The sequence below is a fragment of the Hirundo rustica genome, chromosome 17, assembly GCF_015227805.2.
Source record: "Hirundo rustica isolate bHirRus1 chromosome 17, bHirRus1.pri.v3, whole genome shotgun sequence".
NCBI classification, from domain to species: Eukaryota; Metazoa; Chordata; class Aves; order Passeriformes; family Hirundinidae; genus Hirundo; species Hirundo rustica.
Window position 1 is genome coordinate 11213764 of NC_053466.1, and position 15030 is coordinate 11228793.

At 45.7% G+C, this 15030-nt stretch overlaps 1 protein-coding gene across 2 annotated transcripts in view; it reads left to right on the forward strand.

Annotated features, from left to right (window-relative positions):
• The window catches only part of BCR (BCR activator of RhoGEF and GTPase), a 96502-nt gene that overhangs the window by 42495 nt on the left and 38977 nt on the right, over positions 1 to 15030 (forward strand). For both annotated transcript variants that reach the window (XM_040080672.2, XM_040080673.2), the window contains exon 3: positions 6759 to 6943. In XM_040080672.2, coding sequence (XP_039936606.1) covers positions 6759 to 6943 — 185 coding nt within the window. The remainder of the gene's footprint in view (positions 1 to 6758; positions 6944 to 15030) is intronic.

Below are 15030 nucleotides of genomic sequence, written 5' to 3' on the forward strand. Positions count from 1 at the left end.
GCCCCTCTGCCTGCTGTGCCGTGTGCTGGGTGTGAGGTGTGTGCGATTCCTCAGCGTGCAGCACGCCGGGGCTGCTGACCGGAGCTGTCGGGGTAGAGATGAGCAGCAGGGACGTTGTGCTGGCAGAAGGGAGATCCTGGGAATTTGCATTCTGCGGGGCAGTCTTGTCTGGACTCTGCTGGATAATCAGGTTAGCTTCCTGGATTTTTCTAATGACTCTCAGTAGCTGTAGTGAGCAGCTCCTTCTGTCCTGTGGGAGGATGCCTTAGGTTTCCCTGAGGTGCAAAATGGCTTCAGTAGCCCCAGCTTTCACAATATGGGTGGGTGATGGAACCTCTTCTGCATGGGCATTAGATCTGCATGGATGTTTAATCTGTCCCCACAAATACACCAATGAGAGCAAATGCAACGTCTCACTTACAGGCTGCTACAAACAGATCAGACCTGTCCTCTAGTCTCGCATGAACTCTTCATGGAATGGGCAGATTAAAGAACTCTGATCTTTTTTAGATGTTTAATGATCTGGGTTTGACACACCTAAAAGATTAAAAGTGGACTGCAGTTAATTCATCTCCTAAAGACTTAAAGGCGCTGTCTGCTATGGGGATAAAGCTCATCTGTGGTACAGACAGAAGTTTCTTGGAGGCTGGTTAATGTCCATGGCCTGGGATCCCCTGGGGGAGGGAGGGTGGAGAGAACCACCAGCTGTCTTGCTGCTTCCATATGCAAGGTACATTGCTTTCTCCTCCCCTCTCAAAAATAAGATACTGTTCTCAATCTGTACGTGCACACACACACTCAACTGGCATGTGAGGGCCTTACCCTTCCTTAGCAGACATCAAAGCACTGTGTAAAATTTACGTGACAGGTCTTGTTTTCTAGAATTTACCTGTGCCAAGCCACTCCACATGATTGAGAGATTACTTATTGGAATGAGAGAGCAGAGGATGCAAACCTGAAATGGATGTTGGTGAACGTGGGAAGATCTGCTGAAATTTTGGATTCACGAACTCCTTTATTGCATGCTGCATAAGCTACAGTTGTCATTCTAGTGTCCAGCAATGTATTTAGAAGCCTCCCTTCCTGGGGTGCTGCTTCCCTTTTGTTCTGTTCCCTGGAGAGGCTTTCACGTGTCCTGCAGAAGGGTCAGTGCAGCCTGTGTGAAGCTGCTTGTTTAACTCTGGGTTTGAGCTGATGGCTGTTTCCTGGGCCGAGCTGTCTTGTGTTTCACTGCATTTCTTCTGCAGCCCATGCTCTTGTTCAGCAGTGTGAGGGTTCACCCTCTGGGCATTCCATGGGCAGTGCTGGGGTGCCTGGTAAGAGTCTGGCAGCGCTGAGCCCTGGCCTCACTCCGTGTGCCTAAAGGAGAAACACACCCTGGGGCCATGGGCAGGCTTGGAGCTGACTTGGGATGGTTTTGTCTTTGATTTTACCTCATACTGAAGAATGAGTTTACAAATTAATGGGACTTTTCAAAACTGAATTAATTGATTTTGTACTTGAGTGGGGGCTTCAGGGTTCGCTAAACAGCCTTACATGTAGGTGTACTGTCTTTGCATAGAGAGGAGATAGAAAGGATGAAGAAAATAGTTTGTTTTGTAACTGTTGAGCATCGTAGCAGAGCCTTTCTTGTCCATATGAGAAAAATAAAGTTATAGGGATTTGACATGGCAAATGTATCTCTTCTTTTTCTTTTGATATTTGATTTTTGTGACCTGGGGGACAGGCTCTTGGTATAGATAAACACCGTAATTATCATTTGTGGATCTCAGTTTTGTGTGGAATTGAACATACTGAGTGTGCTGTTTCCTGGGTTTGGAGATGATGATTCAGGATATGTCAAGGAAATAAGCAAGATGTTTAGCTTTCCATAGCTTAGTCTTTATATCTATTATATCTTCTACAGAATGGTGCTGTATTCCCCAGGCAACTGCATTCACAGCCCATCAACACTGATGTACTTCTACATGTGCTCAGCCCTGGGCCTGAATCTCTGATCCTTCTCCAAGTAGCCTAGCCAGCGCTAAGAAATAAAATGACATGTTTCTGTATTGTTTATCACCAAGTAAACAGTGATATGCAAAAGCTGGAGCTAAGGTTGGAAGGCACATTAGTAGCTTAAAGGTTACAAAGGAAAAATAAAAATAGAAAGGTGTTGCATTCCGGTAACTTATCCCTAAAGCAGCCACGTGTAAATCCCAGGAATTGACTAAGCTTCAGCCTGAAGGAAAACGAAGCAGTGTTTTGCTAATATTTCTTCAGTTGCAGTAGAAGCTTTTAAGTGTCCCCACCCCATATCTACTGTGCGTGCATCCTTCCAGTTTGGATTTCTGAGCCATGAACTAGATCACAGAGCTGATCCAGCTTAGAAGGGAAGCGTCAAAGATATTTTTCTTTGAGCTGGCTGAGTTCTTTATCTGGACCACAGGCATGTGTGGGGTTGCAGAACTGAGGGGATAAGAGGGGAAAGGGCAGTGAAGTGGTTTATGGTTTGGTGGGGGAAACCTAAAACCCTGCTGCTGCCAAGACAATGCATTGTCAAACTATGGCCTCACACATTCCCTGGCATAGAAACACAAGGGTGCAAACTGCCTGAGCTCTGTTCTGCTCTGCAGCTGTGGGGATGTTTTTGGAGTGAGTGTAGCCATTACAAACTTGTGCTAGCCTTGGTACCATTCACAAAGAAGCCACAGTGATGTGGGGCTTTGGCAGGATGTACAGCTCCCTTCCCCCTCCAGGATTCTAGGTATTTACTTAGGCAGGCAGGTCTGAGCTGCTGTGGCTTCACTGCTCTTTTAGCAGGATTAGCTGGAGCACAGCTCGCTCAGAATCTTCTCGGCATGCTGCTGCTAAGCCTCTCAAGCAGCTATGGATGTTGTGCTGCTGTGAAAGTACGACACGTGCATTTGAACCATTGTGTGGCCATGGATTAGATGCAGATAATCTTTCTTTTTACTTAGACGTTAATTTCTTTTACCCTTCCTGCTTTCACATTAGGTCTATGATTTCATATTTCCAAAGAATGAATGTGGCACCCAGCAGGAAGGGTGTAGGCAACAGGACAAGGGAACAATGTTGCTCTGCTCTCTCTGAGTGCCAGTGAATTTGTAACTAAATTTGTTAGGTTCTTCCTTACCCCCCAGCCAGGTGAAATTTGAAGCAGTGAGGGACGGAAGCAGTTCAGAAGAGTGGAGGCGCAAGGCCAGAGAGGAAAGGAATATTATGTTTGAGAAAAACAAAAGACAATGAAAATGGGGCAGAGATGAAAAACAAGATGAGAGGGTGGAAGCAGTAACTGAGGAGGGAAATGCTAGAACAGACTCATATAAGCTGAAGCAAAGCAAGGCCAGGCTGTTGCTGTCAGAACCAAAGGTGGAAGTGAATGCTTGAGCATTTCATTGCAGAATGTGTGAATTAATGATGAGCCCCAGGTGGCTCAGAGCCCGTTGTGCTGGTGCAGGAGAATGGTACTGGAAGAGAATGTCAGCGGGCCAGAGGTAGAAATGGTTCCTCTTGTGTGCTGAGAGGGCTCATTTCTGCGAGTCACAGCCACTGCTCTTCTCCATGGGATGAGATCTCTTTCAGGTTAGCCAAAGGGGAGGAGAAAGGGCTGTGCCTGGGGGTGAGATGAGGAGCAGAACGCAGATGGAGCCATGTTCTTGGTGTCTCTCTCTGGTGCTCTCTCAGCACTCCATGCTGGAGCCCATCAGCCTTGTTGCCTGCCCTTTTTCTTGTCAGCAGTTACCTGTTCATCTTCCTCTGCCTTGATGGCAAACTTATTGGCTGTAACTCTGAGACTGGCTGGCCCTAAAATGAGAATAAGAACTCTCTTAATGCTCACCTTAACAGAGACACAGGCTAAGAAACCAAGGGCTCTTGCCTGAGCCCATGTGCTGTGTCCACTTGCCATCGAGCACAGCAGCACCTGGAGCAGCTGGAAGTGTCAGAGCAGGTGAGCTCCTGGCTCTGATCTCTTTACTCTGGTCCTTTGCTCCCAGGTGGAGGCTGAGCAGGCTGTGAGCGTTGTGCTGGGCTGAGGAGATGTGAATAAGCCAGTTTCCCTGGCAACAGCGGGCTCTTTAATCACACAAGGCTACCTCTGTTCCTGGTGTTCAGGCTTGTGTAGTGTATCTGGCTGTGGCAGCACTTTGCTTTTCTTGGACAAAATGGCAAATAAAAGCAGGAAGGTCTTTCTGCCTTTGAGATAATTAAAATCTCCATAGGTATATTTCAGTGCTGTATTCAGCAATAATAGAAAGAAGAGGGATTATAACTACTTCTAAGCTTATTAATGTGTGAGGAATCCCTGGAGGATACAGAAATAAAGTTTTAAATTCTGTGTGGGGCTTTATGAACAGATCTCATGGCAGTCTGTGACACTGATAGATTCATTCCTTGGCGAGATGACTTATTTTCTTTTTTTATGGCTAGGGAGACAAAGTCATTCAAAGGTAGACTGAATCTTGTTGCAACGCTAGGAATAAATATCTGTCTGAGCTGATCTTCTACCTGGCCTTTCCTCCAGTTTCAGGTAAAGGTTTTCCTGTGTAGTAGGAGACAGAACACGTTATAGGAGGTAGAAGCCTGAGACTTTTAACTAGAGAAAGTGAGGAAAGTGGAAATACTGTTATTCACTGGAAGCCTTTCTGCTAATGTATTTTAGCCTGCATTTACTCCCCCACTAACAAAAGTAGAGCAAACTATTCATTTTGAGAGTGAGCACTGGGAGTGAAAAAATATTCCTGCCTTAATTTCTGCTCAGCAACTTGGTCTTGTTACTGCATGAGTGGTTTGGATAAGAACAGTTTGAAGAAACTCCTGCAGGAAAAAGCAACTCTTCCTTGAATAGGCTTGAGGCCAGCAGAGGTGGCCAGTACTGATGTTCCTCCTTGGATAACACCCGTGCTCAGTTGTCAGTGGTATATCACAGGTTTCTTGGGTTAGAAAGTTCTTGTTTTCAGCAACTCCTATTCAAGCTGCTGTTTAGAAAATTAACTTATATGGTGTTCTCTGAATGGTTGTGGACTCTGGAAACCTCTAACATCTAGACTACAGTTCCTTCCAGAGAACCACCTTCCCTCTGCCCTTTGCTGCTGTGATTGTGCACAGTCTAACAAGTCTTTTGTGGAACTCTGAGAGCTTGAGCATAAAGCAATAACTTGAGCAGGTGGGTGACATAAAACTCATTGAGTTTGTTAAAATAATATTGCCACAGTCCTTCAGCAGCCTAAAGGCCTTGTACCAGGCTGTTACTTAGCTGGGTGGCATTTGGTACAAGCTGAGACAGAGGCTCACATCTACAGTGAGTTTATTGTTGGGTTCTCAGTATATTGTTTGTGTAAATTCCCCAGACCAGCTCTCCCTCGTGAAAAAGCCACATAGATCAAGTTTTATTCTGTTCCACATAAAGTTCACATCTTTTACTGAAATGAGTCATGCTTTAACTGAGTTTACTGTGAAGGAGGAAAGTGGGCTTTAAAATGTTACTCCTCCACCCTGCCTTAGTGATGTATAACAGGATTATTAGTATGCTTGGCAGCAGCTGCTTATTATTTTCACAGAACCTGGATATTTGTGAAAACAAGAAATTGCTTCTACTTGTGTTCAAGTTTTCCTCTTTTGATGGCTTTGTCTTCCCTAAGGCTCACTGGCTTCTCTAAAGGCAGATCTAGCTTATCTCCTTGTGGTTATTTTTCAGTTTTGGGGGAAGGGAGGCATTCCGTGACTTGTAGCTGAAAGAGGAGGAACAGCTCTACCATTTGTGGGCAGTGCATGGCTGGTGCTGGCACACACAGGACACTTCTGGGCATTGGCAGGTGAAAGTGCTTCACAGGCCCCTGGAAACTGTGGTGCAGTGTCCCTGTGTGGACACCAAATTTGGCTCCTCTGTGTATATTTCTTTGTGCACAGAGGTGAAAAGCCTTTTAGCTTACGGCAGAAGGAGCTGCTCAGTGTGTGTCCTTTTACAGATTTTTGCAGGAGCTGTCTCCATACACAGCAACTAAAGATGCCATAACAGTTTTGCTACTCATTTTTCCTGCAGGAGTTCATTGCTGTCTCATCCAGTACTGGTTAACTTGACTCCTCTTACCACCATCCTTTTCTGCTTGTGTTTTGGATGTGTAGTTTTAGGGTTTTTTGGGTTAGCGGAGATGGGATGTGTAGAAGGGAGCAGTGTGGTGGTTTGTTTATTTGTTTAAGGGGTTAAGCTCAAAATAGGAGGAGCGGCAGCCAACAGAAGAGGGCCTTTTAGGATTTCTGGCAGTAGGTTAGTTCACTTGATATGTGGGACCTTTCTTTCCTCCTCTCCTTGTTGCTGAGAGGTATGGAGAGAGTTACAGTTCTCCCCTGAGTTCTGTATTACCTATCTTTCCTAAACTGGCAGGGGCATCATCTGCTCCTGATTGACAGAAAACCCAGAGTCTGTTACACAGTAGGTTCCTAAACCCAGACTGGTAACTTCTATGGGGCCGGCAGAAGCATTTATTTTGATGCTAATACTTTTGAAGGAAAATGTGAGGGAAAGAGCTGTCAGTAAATGAGCACTAATGCAAGAAAGGACTTTGCCTTTTAGGACTTAGAATAAGTGAACTGAACTTGTGGCGACGACATGAATTTAATGACGTTTACTCATCTCCTCGATCAGTGTTTGAGCATGGCTGACTGTTGGTGATGGCCGTCCCCAGCAGCCGGCAGCCGTGCCCGTGCTGCCCAGCCCGTGGCTGCAGGGTGAGCAGAGCCTGTGTTGTGTTTTGCAGATGCCCCGTTCGGGGGGACCCCGCCGGGCTACGCGTACGATGCCGACCGCGCCGAGGAGCAGAGGCGGCACCATGACATGATGCCCTACATCGACGACTCGCCGTCCTCCTCGCCGCAGCTCAGCTCCAAGAGCCGCGGCAGCCGGGACACGCTGTCCTCGGGCTCTCTGGAATCCACTAAATCCGTGAGTCCTTCCCTGGGGCTTTGCCAGGGGACGGGCGGGGGCTGCCGCTGCTGGGGGACGTCACCCCGGGTGATACAGTTAGAGCCAAGCTGAGGCTGTTAGCTGATGCTAGGCCTAGACCTCAGGGGTCAGCGTTGTGTATATGGTTTTTGAGCCCTTTGTGCATTTTAGTGGAGAGAATTGGTGACTAATTGCAGTTGAGAGGGTCTCTAAATAGCAGATGTTTTGGATAGGAGAATGTGGAACTTAACGTACTCATACATCTCTGCATGTGAGTTGTCATTGCCTTTCACAAGGAAAAGTTGTTTTCAGGTAGGTTAAGGGTTTTGATCGAGCATCTGGAAGACCTATTTTCTTCACCCTGGAAAAATGGAATAAAAAGAATTAAAAGTGCCAGCTCTGAAATGGTGACTTTGGGTGGGAGATGGCCACTACTTGTAATGGATTTACTATTCACTAAATAGCTATTTTTATAATCAATTATCATAGATTAAAAATACAGAAGGGACTGCCTTGCCTGACCTGCGGCTTAGCACGGCTCTTCAGTCTGCCTTGCTTTGGTTTTGCTTCAGGTTCAGTAGCATGGCTGTAGCTTGCAGCTTCAGGAAAATTTCTCTTCTTGGTTTTACAATATTCTTTGCATCTGCGTGCCTTGGTAAAGAACTATTTGCTCTGCTGTCCAAAGTGTCTTAGTTTCAGCTTGGATTAGTTTCTTTGACTTTCAAACTTTGGTTTCTTTTTATCCTTTTGCAATAGATTGCAGAGCACTTGAGTCCCAAGTTGCTGTTTCTCTGAATATCTTTGTAATTTTCCAACTTTTGGGTTCCCCGAATCATTCATAAAAATGTTCAATAGCACAAAGCCAACTGTCACTTCCTTCCTACTGCTAAGAAAATGTGCCAAACAACCTTGAATTCCCACATTGTAAATGACACTGAAATCTCTCATCCGAGTGTTTTAACTTATGTGTCGCCTATATATTGTTCTTTCCTGTTAATTAAGATGTCATGGAAGATAATTATGGATATTTTAACGATATCAGTGTACGTGTAAATCGACACCATCACCATTATCAGGCAGTTTTATTTATCTTGCATCAAAAGGCAGATCTGAGAAGTGCCACAAACCGTCAGTGCTCAGTGTTTGTTATACACATCCTTCTGCTCCCTCTTGGTCACTGTCACAGCTATGCTTACTTCTTCCAGGATGAGTTCTAGGCTAAGAATCCTCCCTGACACAGTGTCCTTGTTCTTTCTCATTTATAAAATTCATTGCCAAGATCTCTTAAAGCATTTATTGAGTAGTGTATTGTTGATGTTTGCTTAATTTTATTTGACTGTTAAGTGTGGAATCTAGTTAGCCGCTTATGCTTCAGTGTATTCATTTTGAGATGCTTTCTTATCTCTCAAGATGAGAATTCTTGTGATATGTAAGAGGCTTTTGAATGAAGAAATTATCATTAGTAAATTCTAAAAGCTCCAAAACCATTTTAGTATTGGCTTGAGATTTTCAGGTTATGTTTCTCAAGATGAAGGAAAAACAGTGTGTGACTACATAGGGCTGAGAGTTATCTTCAAAGAACCAGTTATGACAGTGCCTGGGACTGCAGGCCTGGAAGAGACACTGCCTAATCGTTAACCTTGTTCTTTATTTGTTTGAATATTGCCTCATAAGCATTTAACAGTCGTTAATTTAAAAGTTACTTTAATAATGCTTGAAGGCTGCTTCTTCAAAAATAACTTGTAACATAAATTGCTGCAATTTTTCTCTGACTATAAAAAGGTGTTTCATGGCTTCCAAAAGAAGGAGGTGTCCTGATACAGATTTGACTTCTAATCGTGAATCTCAAGTGCTTCACTTGATCCTGTCTGAAATCAGTCCACAGAAGACAATCTCTGGACAGTCCATGACAGGCAGAAAGAGACTAATTTATATCCAGATATTTCCCAAGCAAGTTAAACTTTCAGTCATCGTGAGCTGGGAGATGGCTTTTGCTGAGCTATGTTTTCAGCTATAGTGGGAAAAACATCAGTAACAAAATTGTGTCAAACACTGCTGAGCCAAACATAACGTGTGTTGGACCAGAAATACCAGAATGTGTCTATTCTATTTTATTTTGTATTAAGCTTGATTAACAGAAAACATGTTTTGTTTAGATGTGTTTACTTTTAAAGTTGTCTTCTTGCCCTTTTACTTTTAACTGAGGTACCTGCAGTTACTTCTGAAAATCTGGGATTATTTTTATGACCAGAGTCTGGAAGTGAACTGTATGCAGGAACACAGTACATGCACTACACACACCCTGACAAAACATTAAGGGTGAAAAGTCAGAAGTTAAGAAGTCTTAAATCTTTATGATCACTTTGAATTACTGAATTGTCCCATCTCTCCTGTGGGCTCCTGCTCTGTGCAGTGGATAGAGGGAATTCAATATTTCATTTCTAGAGCTGCACCTAATTTTCATCTCCAGAGTGTGCACCTCAGTTACAGGACGCTGCAAACTCCGGTCTGGTACAAAACTATTGATTTCCATTAACTGCAGATACAGCTGGAATGTCACACAGGTCTTAATTGTGCTTGCAGTGTTCCTGTGAATGAGAGGATGGTATGTTCACTAACCACAGGTAATCAGGGCAGACAGGTTATGGGAGAAGCATCTGCTAATTTGAGGTGCTTAATGTCAGATGCGTAATGTTCTGCAAAACCAGGTTCTGACTTTTAACACAGCTTTCTTCACATTAAAGTAAAATTCCTTTAATTTCACTTTGCAACCAAGAGTTAACAGCGTTCCAGCCTGGCACCCAGAAAACAGAAAATGTAGCAAACAATGATATTTTAAATTTATTTTTCATAAATATAAATGTAAATAATTCACTTATCATCACACAGGCATTGCAGCATTTTGCTGTGCTGTTCCTCCCCTCATCCATGAGCCCTCTTGGGGACTGCATTGTTGCTATCTGAATATTGAGGGCATTTTGCTTTGACTGATTTTATGGGCTTGCTCTGGGCTTTCTATTTTTCTGCCAGGTGTTTGAGTGAGTTCTTCCACCTCCCTAGGGCAGCTATAGCCCTTGGCTGGGCAGCACATCAGGGTTCACCTGCTCTGTCCAGCCACCACAGAGAAGGTGCAGAGTGCCAAAAGCAGTGTCTTTTGTAGAAGAGAATGAAGGGAAACCTCCTGGACTACTTGTGAAGGGGCTTCCTGCTGTTCCCTCAGTGTGTGGGGCCAGCAGCTCCCAGCACATATTCCAGCAATGGATCCTTGCAGTTGGCTTCCAGAGGTTTGTGGTGTTTACACTTTGTCGCCTGGGCAGTGTTTTCTGTTCCTCCTACCACGTGTATCTCATGAGCAGGTGAGGGGGTGCTGCCTGCTCTCCAGACTGTGCCAGGGCTGCTGTGTTCCCATTCCACCTGTTCCCTGCCCACTGCACAAACTGTTACTGTCCGAGGAGGGGGAGGAGGCTGCACCAGCATTGGCTTTGTCTGTGACCCAGAGAGGGACAAACAACACAGACGCTTGCAGTGTGCATCTCAGCAGCCCCTGACTTGTCATCTGTCTGGAGAGGAGGCCTTAGCAAGTGTTTGTAGGGTCTGACCCAACTTGCTCCATCTTTTCTGGCTCTTCTGGAATCTCAGGCTGGGCTGCTAATGCATGTCCTGCCATAAACCCAGTGCTTTTGCCAAACTTTGCTCTGTAGCAAGCCTGCAGGGACAGAGGAAAAAGGAGAAATAGGTTCCACTAATGCTTAAGTTGTTTATTTAACTTGAGAAGAAATTTAATTTTCCCAAACCTTCCTTTCTGTAACAGCTGAACTGTTGTGATTGAACTATATGGAAATTCTGGAAACCTCTCTTGGAAAATGTCAGCTCAAATGATTGCCAAATAAGACAGTGCTGGTAGCTTCAGAAGGTGTCAGACTGTTGGTAAAAAACAGTGATAATTCACTCCCAGAAAGAGAGAGAATGTGTCTGTCCCATAAGTGAGGATGAAGAATGGAGAAAATACCTGGATAAAGTTAGAGGAGGACAGAGGGAGAGTTTGCTGCCGTGTTCTTAGGCTACAGGAAGATGTAGGGACAGCTGGAAAATCAGAGTGACATCCTGCAGGAGAGGAGAGTTACTGCCAGGAGTTTTGGAGTGGGTAGCTTGCAGCCTGGGGGCTAAAGAAGGCTGGGAGAAGGGGGAAGCCTCACTCACTGTCACCCTGGTGCTGCTCCCATATGAGGGGAGGTTGCAGCCCTGGACAGTGCAGAAATAGGAAAGACTTTTCAGGATGCTCACCAGCATGGGCAGGCTCAGAGACCTGCCTGGGGCTGGCTCTCTGGGGGTGGGTGCAGGGCAGGCACTGGAAAAGCAAAGCTCATTCCACCGCCCCTGGAGATGAGGGGAGTCCCTCCCTGAGGAATTTAGAAGATGAGTTTTTGACAAAACAGATCTCTCCAATTCCTGCATGTATCAAAGCAAGGGAGGCAGGAGTGCTAAAGCTACCTCCTACTGTCTGCTCTGTTTGGAGGAGAAGCTGCCAGTACTTAACAGATTTTCAGGTAGAATTTCTCTTTGCTTTTGTGCTGTGCATCCCTGGTTGGTGCAGCATTGGCAGCCATTGCCTGTCCTCTGATCAGATCCCTTTGTTCCTGCTGTCTGCCAGCTCAGCAAGAGCAGGGCTGTGGCAGAGCAGGTTGTGGGTTTTGCTCCTAGCTTGGTCCCAAGGGGATGCAGAGAAGCTGACCTCTGAAACTACAGCAGTAAATGGGATTACTGCTCCTCTTGGTACTACTCTTGCTAGCTTGTCCTTCCCCCTCCAGCATTTCCTAATCATTCTCCTTTCTTCCTCTCAGTATTTGAATTGGTTTGTTTGTTTTGTTTTACTGTCACTTTCCCCTCACCACCCCCAACAAATGCAGTTTTTCCTTTTTTATTCTCCAATTCTTTGCTCCTTAAGGGCTCTGCCTGGATGTACAGCCCTTCCTGAGGAGAGCTGGCACACCAGTACTGATGTTATAAATAATGTTGGCTCTTCTCCCTGCTGCTTCCCCTCCCCACATGGAGCACGATTGGCTTGATTACAGAATTTGCCTGGTTTAATATCACCAAGACAATGAGACACCTCCAGCAGAAGCTTTCAAACATATTTACACTTTAAAAATTGAACTGAATGTTTTTCTCCTTTGTAGGCTGTCAGCTTCTCTATGAGATTGCGAGCTTGGGAAACCTTGCCTTTGAACACATTCATTGCATGGTGTATGAACACCCTGTACCAAAGGAAGAGTTAAAGTGCCTTTTATACGCCCACTTTGAATCCTTGATTCTCTTTAAAGAGCTATGCCAGCAGCAACCTCTTTGCAAAATCTTACGTATTGTGGTTTCTAGATTCTTAATCTGTGCTCTTCTAATGTTTGCAAGAAAACAATTATTGCTGTTAATTTAAACAAGAGCCAGGAAACCCTGAGTTCTTAAACCAGAGTCAGGAAGAGCTGAATCTGTCTAAACCTTGGAGCTGGTGAATGTCAGCCTCGCAGTAATTGAACACAGCACACGATGCCAACCTGGTTAGTAAACTAAAGTACTTAGGCTGACAAGCTGTAAACACATTCAACCCAGCCATGGCTCGGGGCCAGCGTGTGCACTGCTGTATCTCCAGAGCTTCCAACCCCTCTCACTGGCCGAGGTTCAGGTTGCAAGACTGCACTGTGACTCAATTTGGTTTTTAAGGGTTTGGAATAACCAAAAGCACCACCCAATTGGGAAGAGAGGAGAACACCAGGATCTTATAGACATGAGATACCTGTGTAATTTCCTGTAGCCTGCTTTCCACCTTCCTTATTGTTTTTATGGTTTTTAAACATAGTTCATGATGAATGGAAGCAGAGCACTGATTTCTTGTTTGTTCAGATCTGGCTGGGTGCTGGGTCCTCACAGCTCCCGTGGCAGGGAGACAGGAATGCTCTGAGTGCTGCCCTGGTACAGTCGTGTAAGATTTATTCTGGAACACGTGGGTAGAGAGGCAGCTAAAAGATGGGAGGACAATGGAGAAAGGCTAGACATGGATGCTGGCATCAAAGAGCAGGGACACTCAGAGCATGAAATACCAGTCAGACTTGTACAAGTAGGAAACAGGCTAACCAGGCTGGGGAGGAAGCATGGGATGGACTGCTGACCACCTGGCACTCCCTGCTGAGTGGTTAGAGTTTGCCAATACAGGCTGCTCCCACTTCCTGCTGGGAACATCCCATCTGCACTTTGGTAATAGGTGCCTTTTCCCCATCCTCTGTGGTCTGGTAGATGTGGTTCCAGCTCCTCCACTTCCACAAGCAGCCCAAAGATTTCAGATTGCTCCCTTCTTGCCAGAGTAGGGGAAAGGAGTCCTCAGCCTTGGCAGGTCTCCCTGTACTGGTGGGCAGCTTGATACTGATGCCCAGGATGTTCCCTGTTAACTGTCCTGGCTGGAGTGCAGGAGCAGAGGGGCAGTGGAGCTCTTGGAGCCAGCGTTGCTCTTTGTTTCCCTTCTGTGTCAGACACGGGCAGAGCAGAAATGCCCTTGGCCCAGGGTGCATCACGGCTTGGCTGCTGTGTGGGCAGGGTGGGAGGACAGTCCCACAGTCTCTGCCTGCTCACTGCTGTCCTGTTCTGGGGGAGCAGGTGAGCCTCTTCCCAGGGCTGTAAGTGAGGAATGTTGTACTACCAAATAATAAACTTACTCTTCTTCCTCCTGATTTTGGCACCAAGTGAATTTCTGGGTCTTGGAGTACATTTTGTAACAAGCGTGACTTAAAAGGACCCTGAGGCTGAAGAAGCACAGGGGCTGTTTTCCAGATGTTCATCGTGCTCCGTGCAGCCCCAGCTGACACTGTGAGCAAAGGCCTCCCTCAGCAGGAGCTCTTGTCAGGACACAGCTCCCGGGAGGGAGCAGGAGCAGCAGCACAATGCACAGAGCAGCTCCCTGGTGGTGCATTGATCCCTGACACAGCAGGAACAGGGGATCATCTTTTCACACTGGAGGAAGCTGTATGTAAATTTGAGGTACTGCATTGGAGATCTTGTAATGTGCCCTGTGATTGTTGGATCAACTCCCCTGAGGGTTTCTTGAGCAATTGCTGTGCAGAGCAGAAAGCAGCCAGGCCCTGCCCTGTGTCCTGGCTGGCCGTGGCCGGGGTTGGACTCCTGCAAGCATCACACTTGGAAAAACGCCCCATTAAAAAAGGGTAAGGACAAAACCGTGGACTTTGCACAGTGCCCTTGTGGTAATGGCCAGGAAGGAAGGCCTGCAGTGTGTCCTGGGAGATGTTTGTCTCTCTGAAAGCGCATCTCTTTTAACGGGAGGAAATTAACATTCCGGCAGAAAATGCCGTCTCCGTCAGCTGACGGTGCCCAGCAAGAGCTGGCGTGTAAATTAAAGCTTTTACTTGGGAAGAGGAAAACTGTTCTCGGTGCTATGAGGAAAAGTGTGGTGCCTCTGTCGTGATGGGGAAGTTTAAGTAATTTAAATAACTTGTCATTGTGTGCTGCTCTTTACAGATGTTACAAACATACCCAGCTGGTTTTTAAATCCTCACCTCCTCCGAGAGAACCTGGTAAAGATGATTATAGTGCTGTGTCAATATTGACCACTTACCTCATCCTCAGCAATGCGGACTTTGGAGCACTGTTAGTTTTTCTCAATGCTTCTTTGTGTAGCTGCACTTCTTCTTTTTAAGAGTTGTAAGAAATCTTTGGAAACCAAGAGCAATTGTGTTTTTCTTGCACCAGGGCTGCCACATCCCTTCCTCTTTGGATGAAGGCAATCTTTGTTAACCAACTTGGGGCTGCCTGTCTTGTTTATGTGTTTGTACCATGCCTTACAAAATGGTCCATGAGCTGGACATCCAGGCACTCCTGGCACAGAAACCATAAGGAACGGTCACAACCTTGCTGAACATTTCTGTGCCAGTCACACGGATGCTCCATGGATGCAGAGTCTGGTGCAGTGTTCATTTTACCATGTAGTTTGTCGCTTGTGTTTTTTCTGAGGTCTTCTGAACACTGACTGGTGAGTTACAAATTTCTGCCTTCTTTGAGATGCCCTTTCAAGATTTTAAAAGGCACTG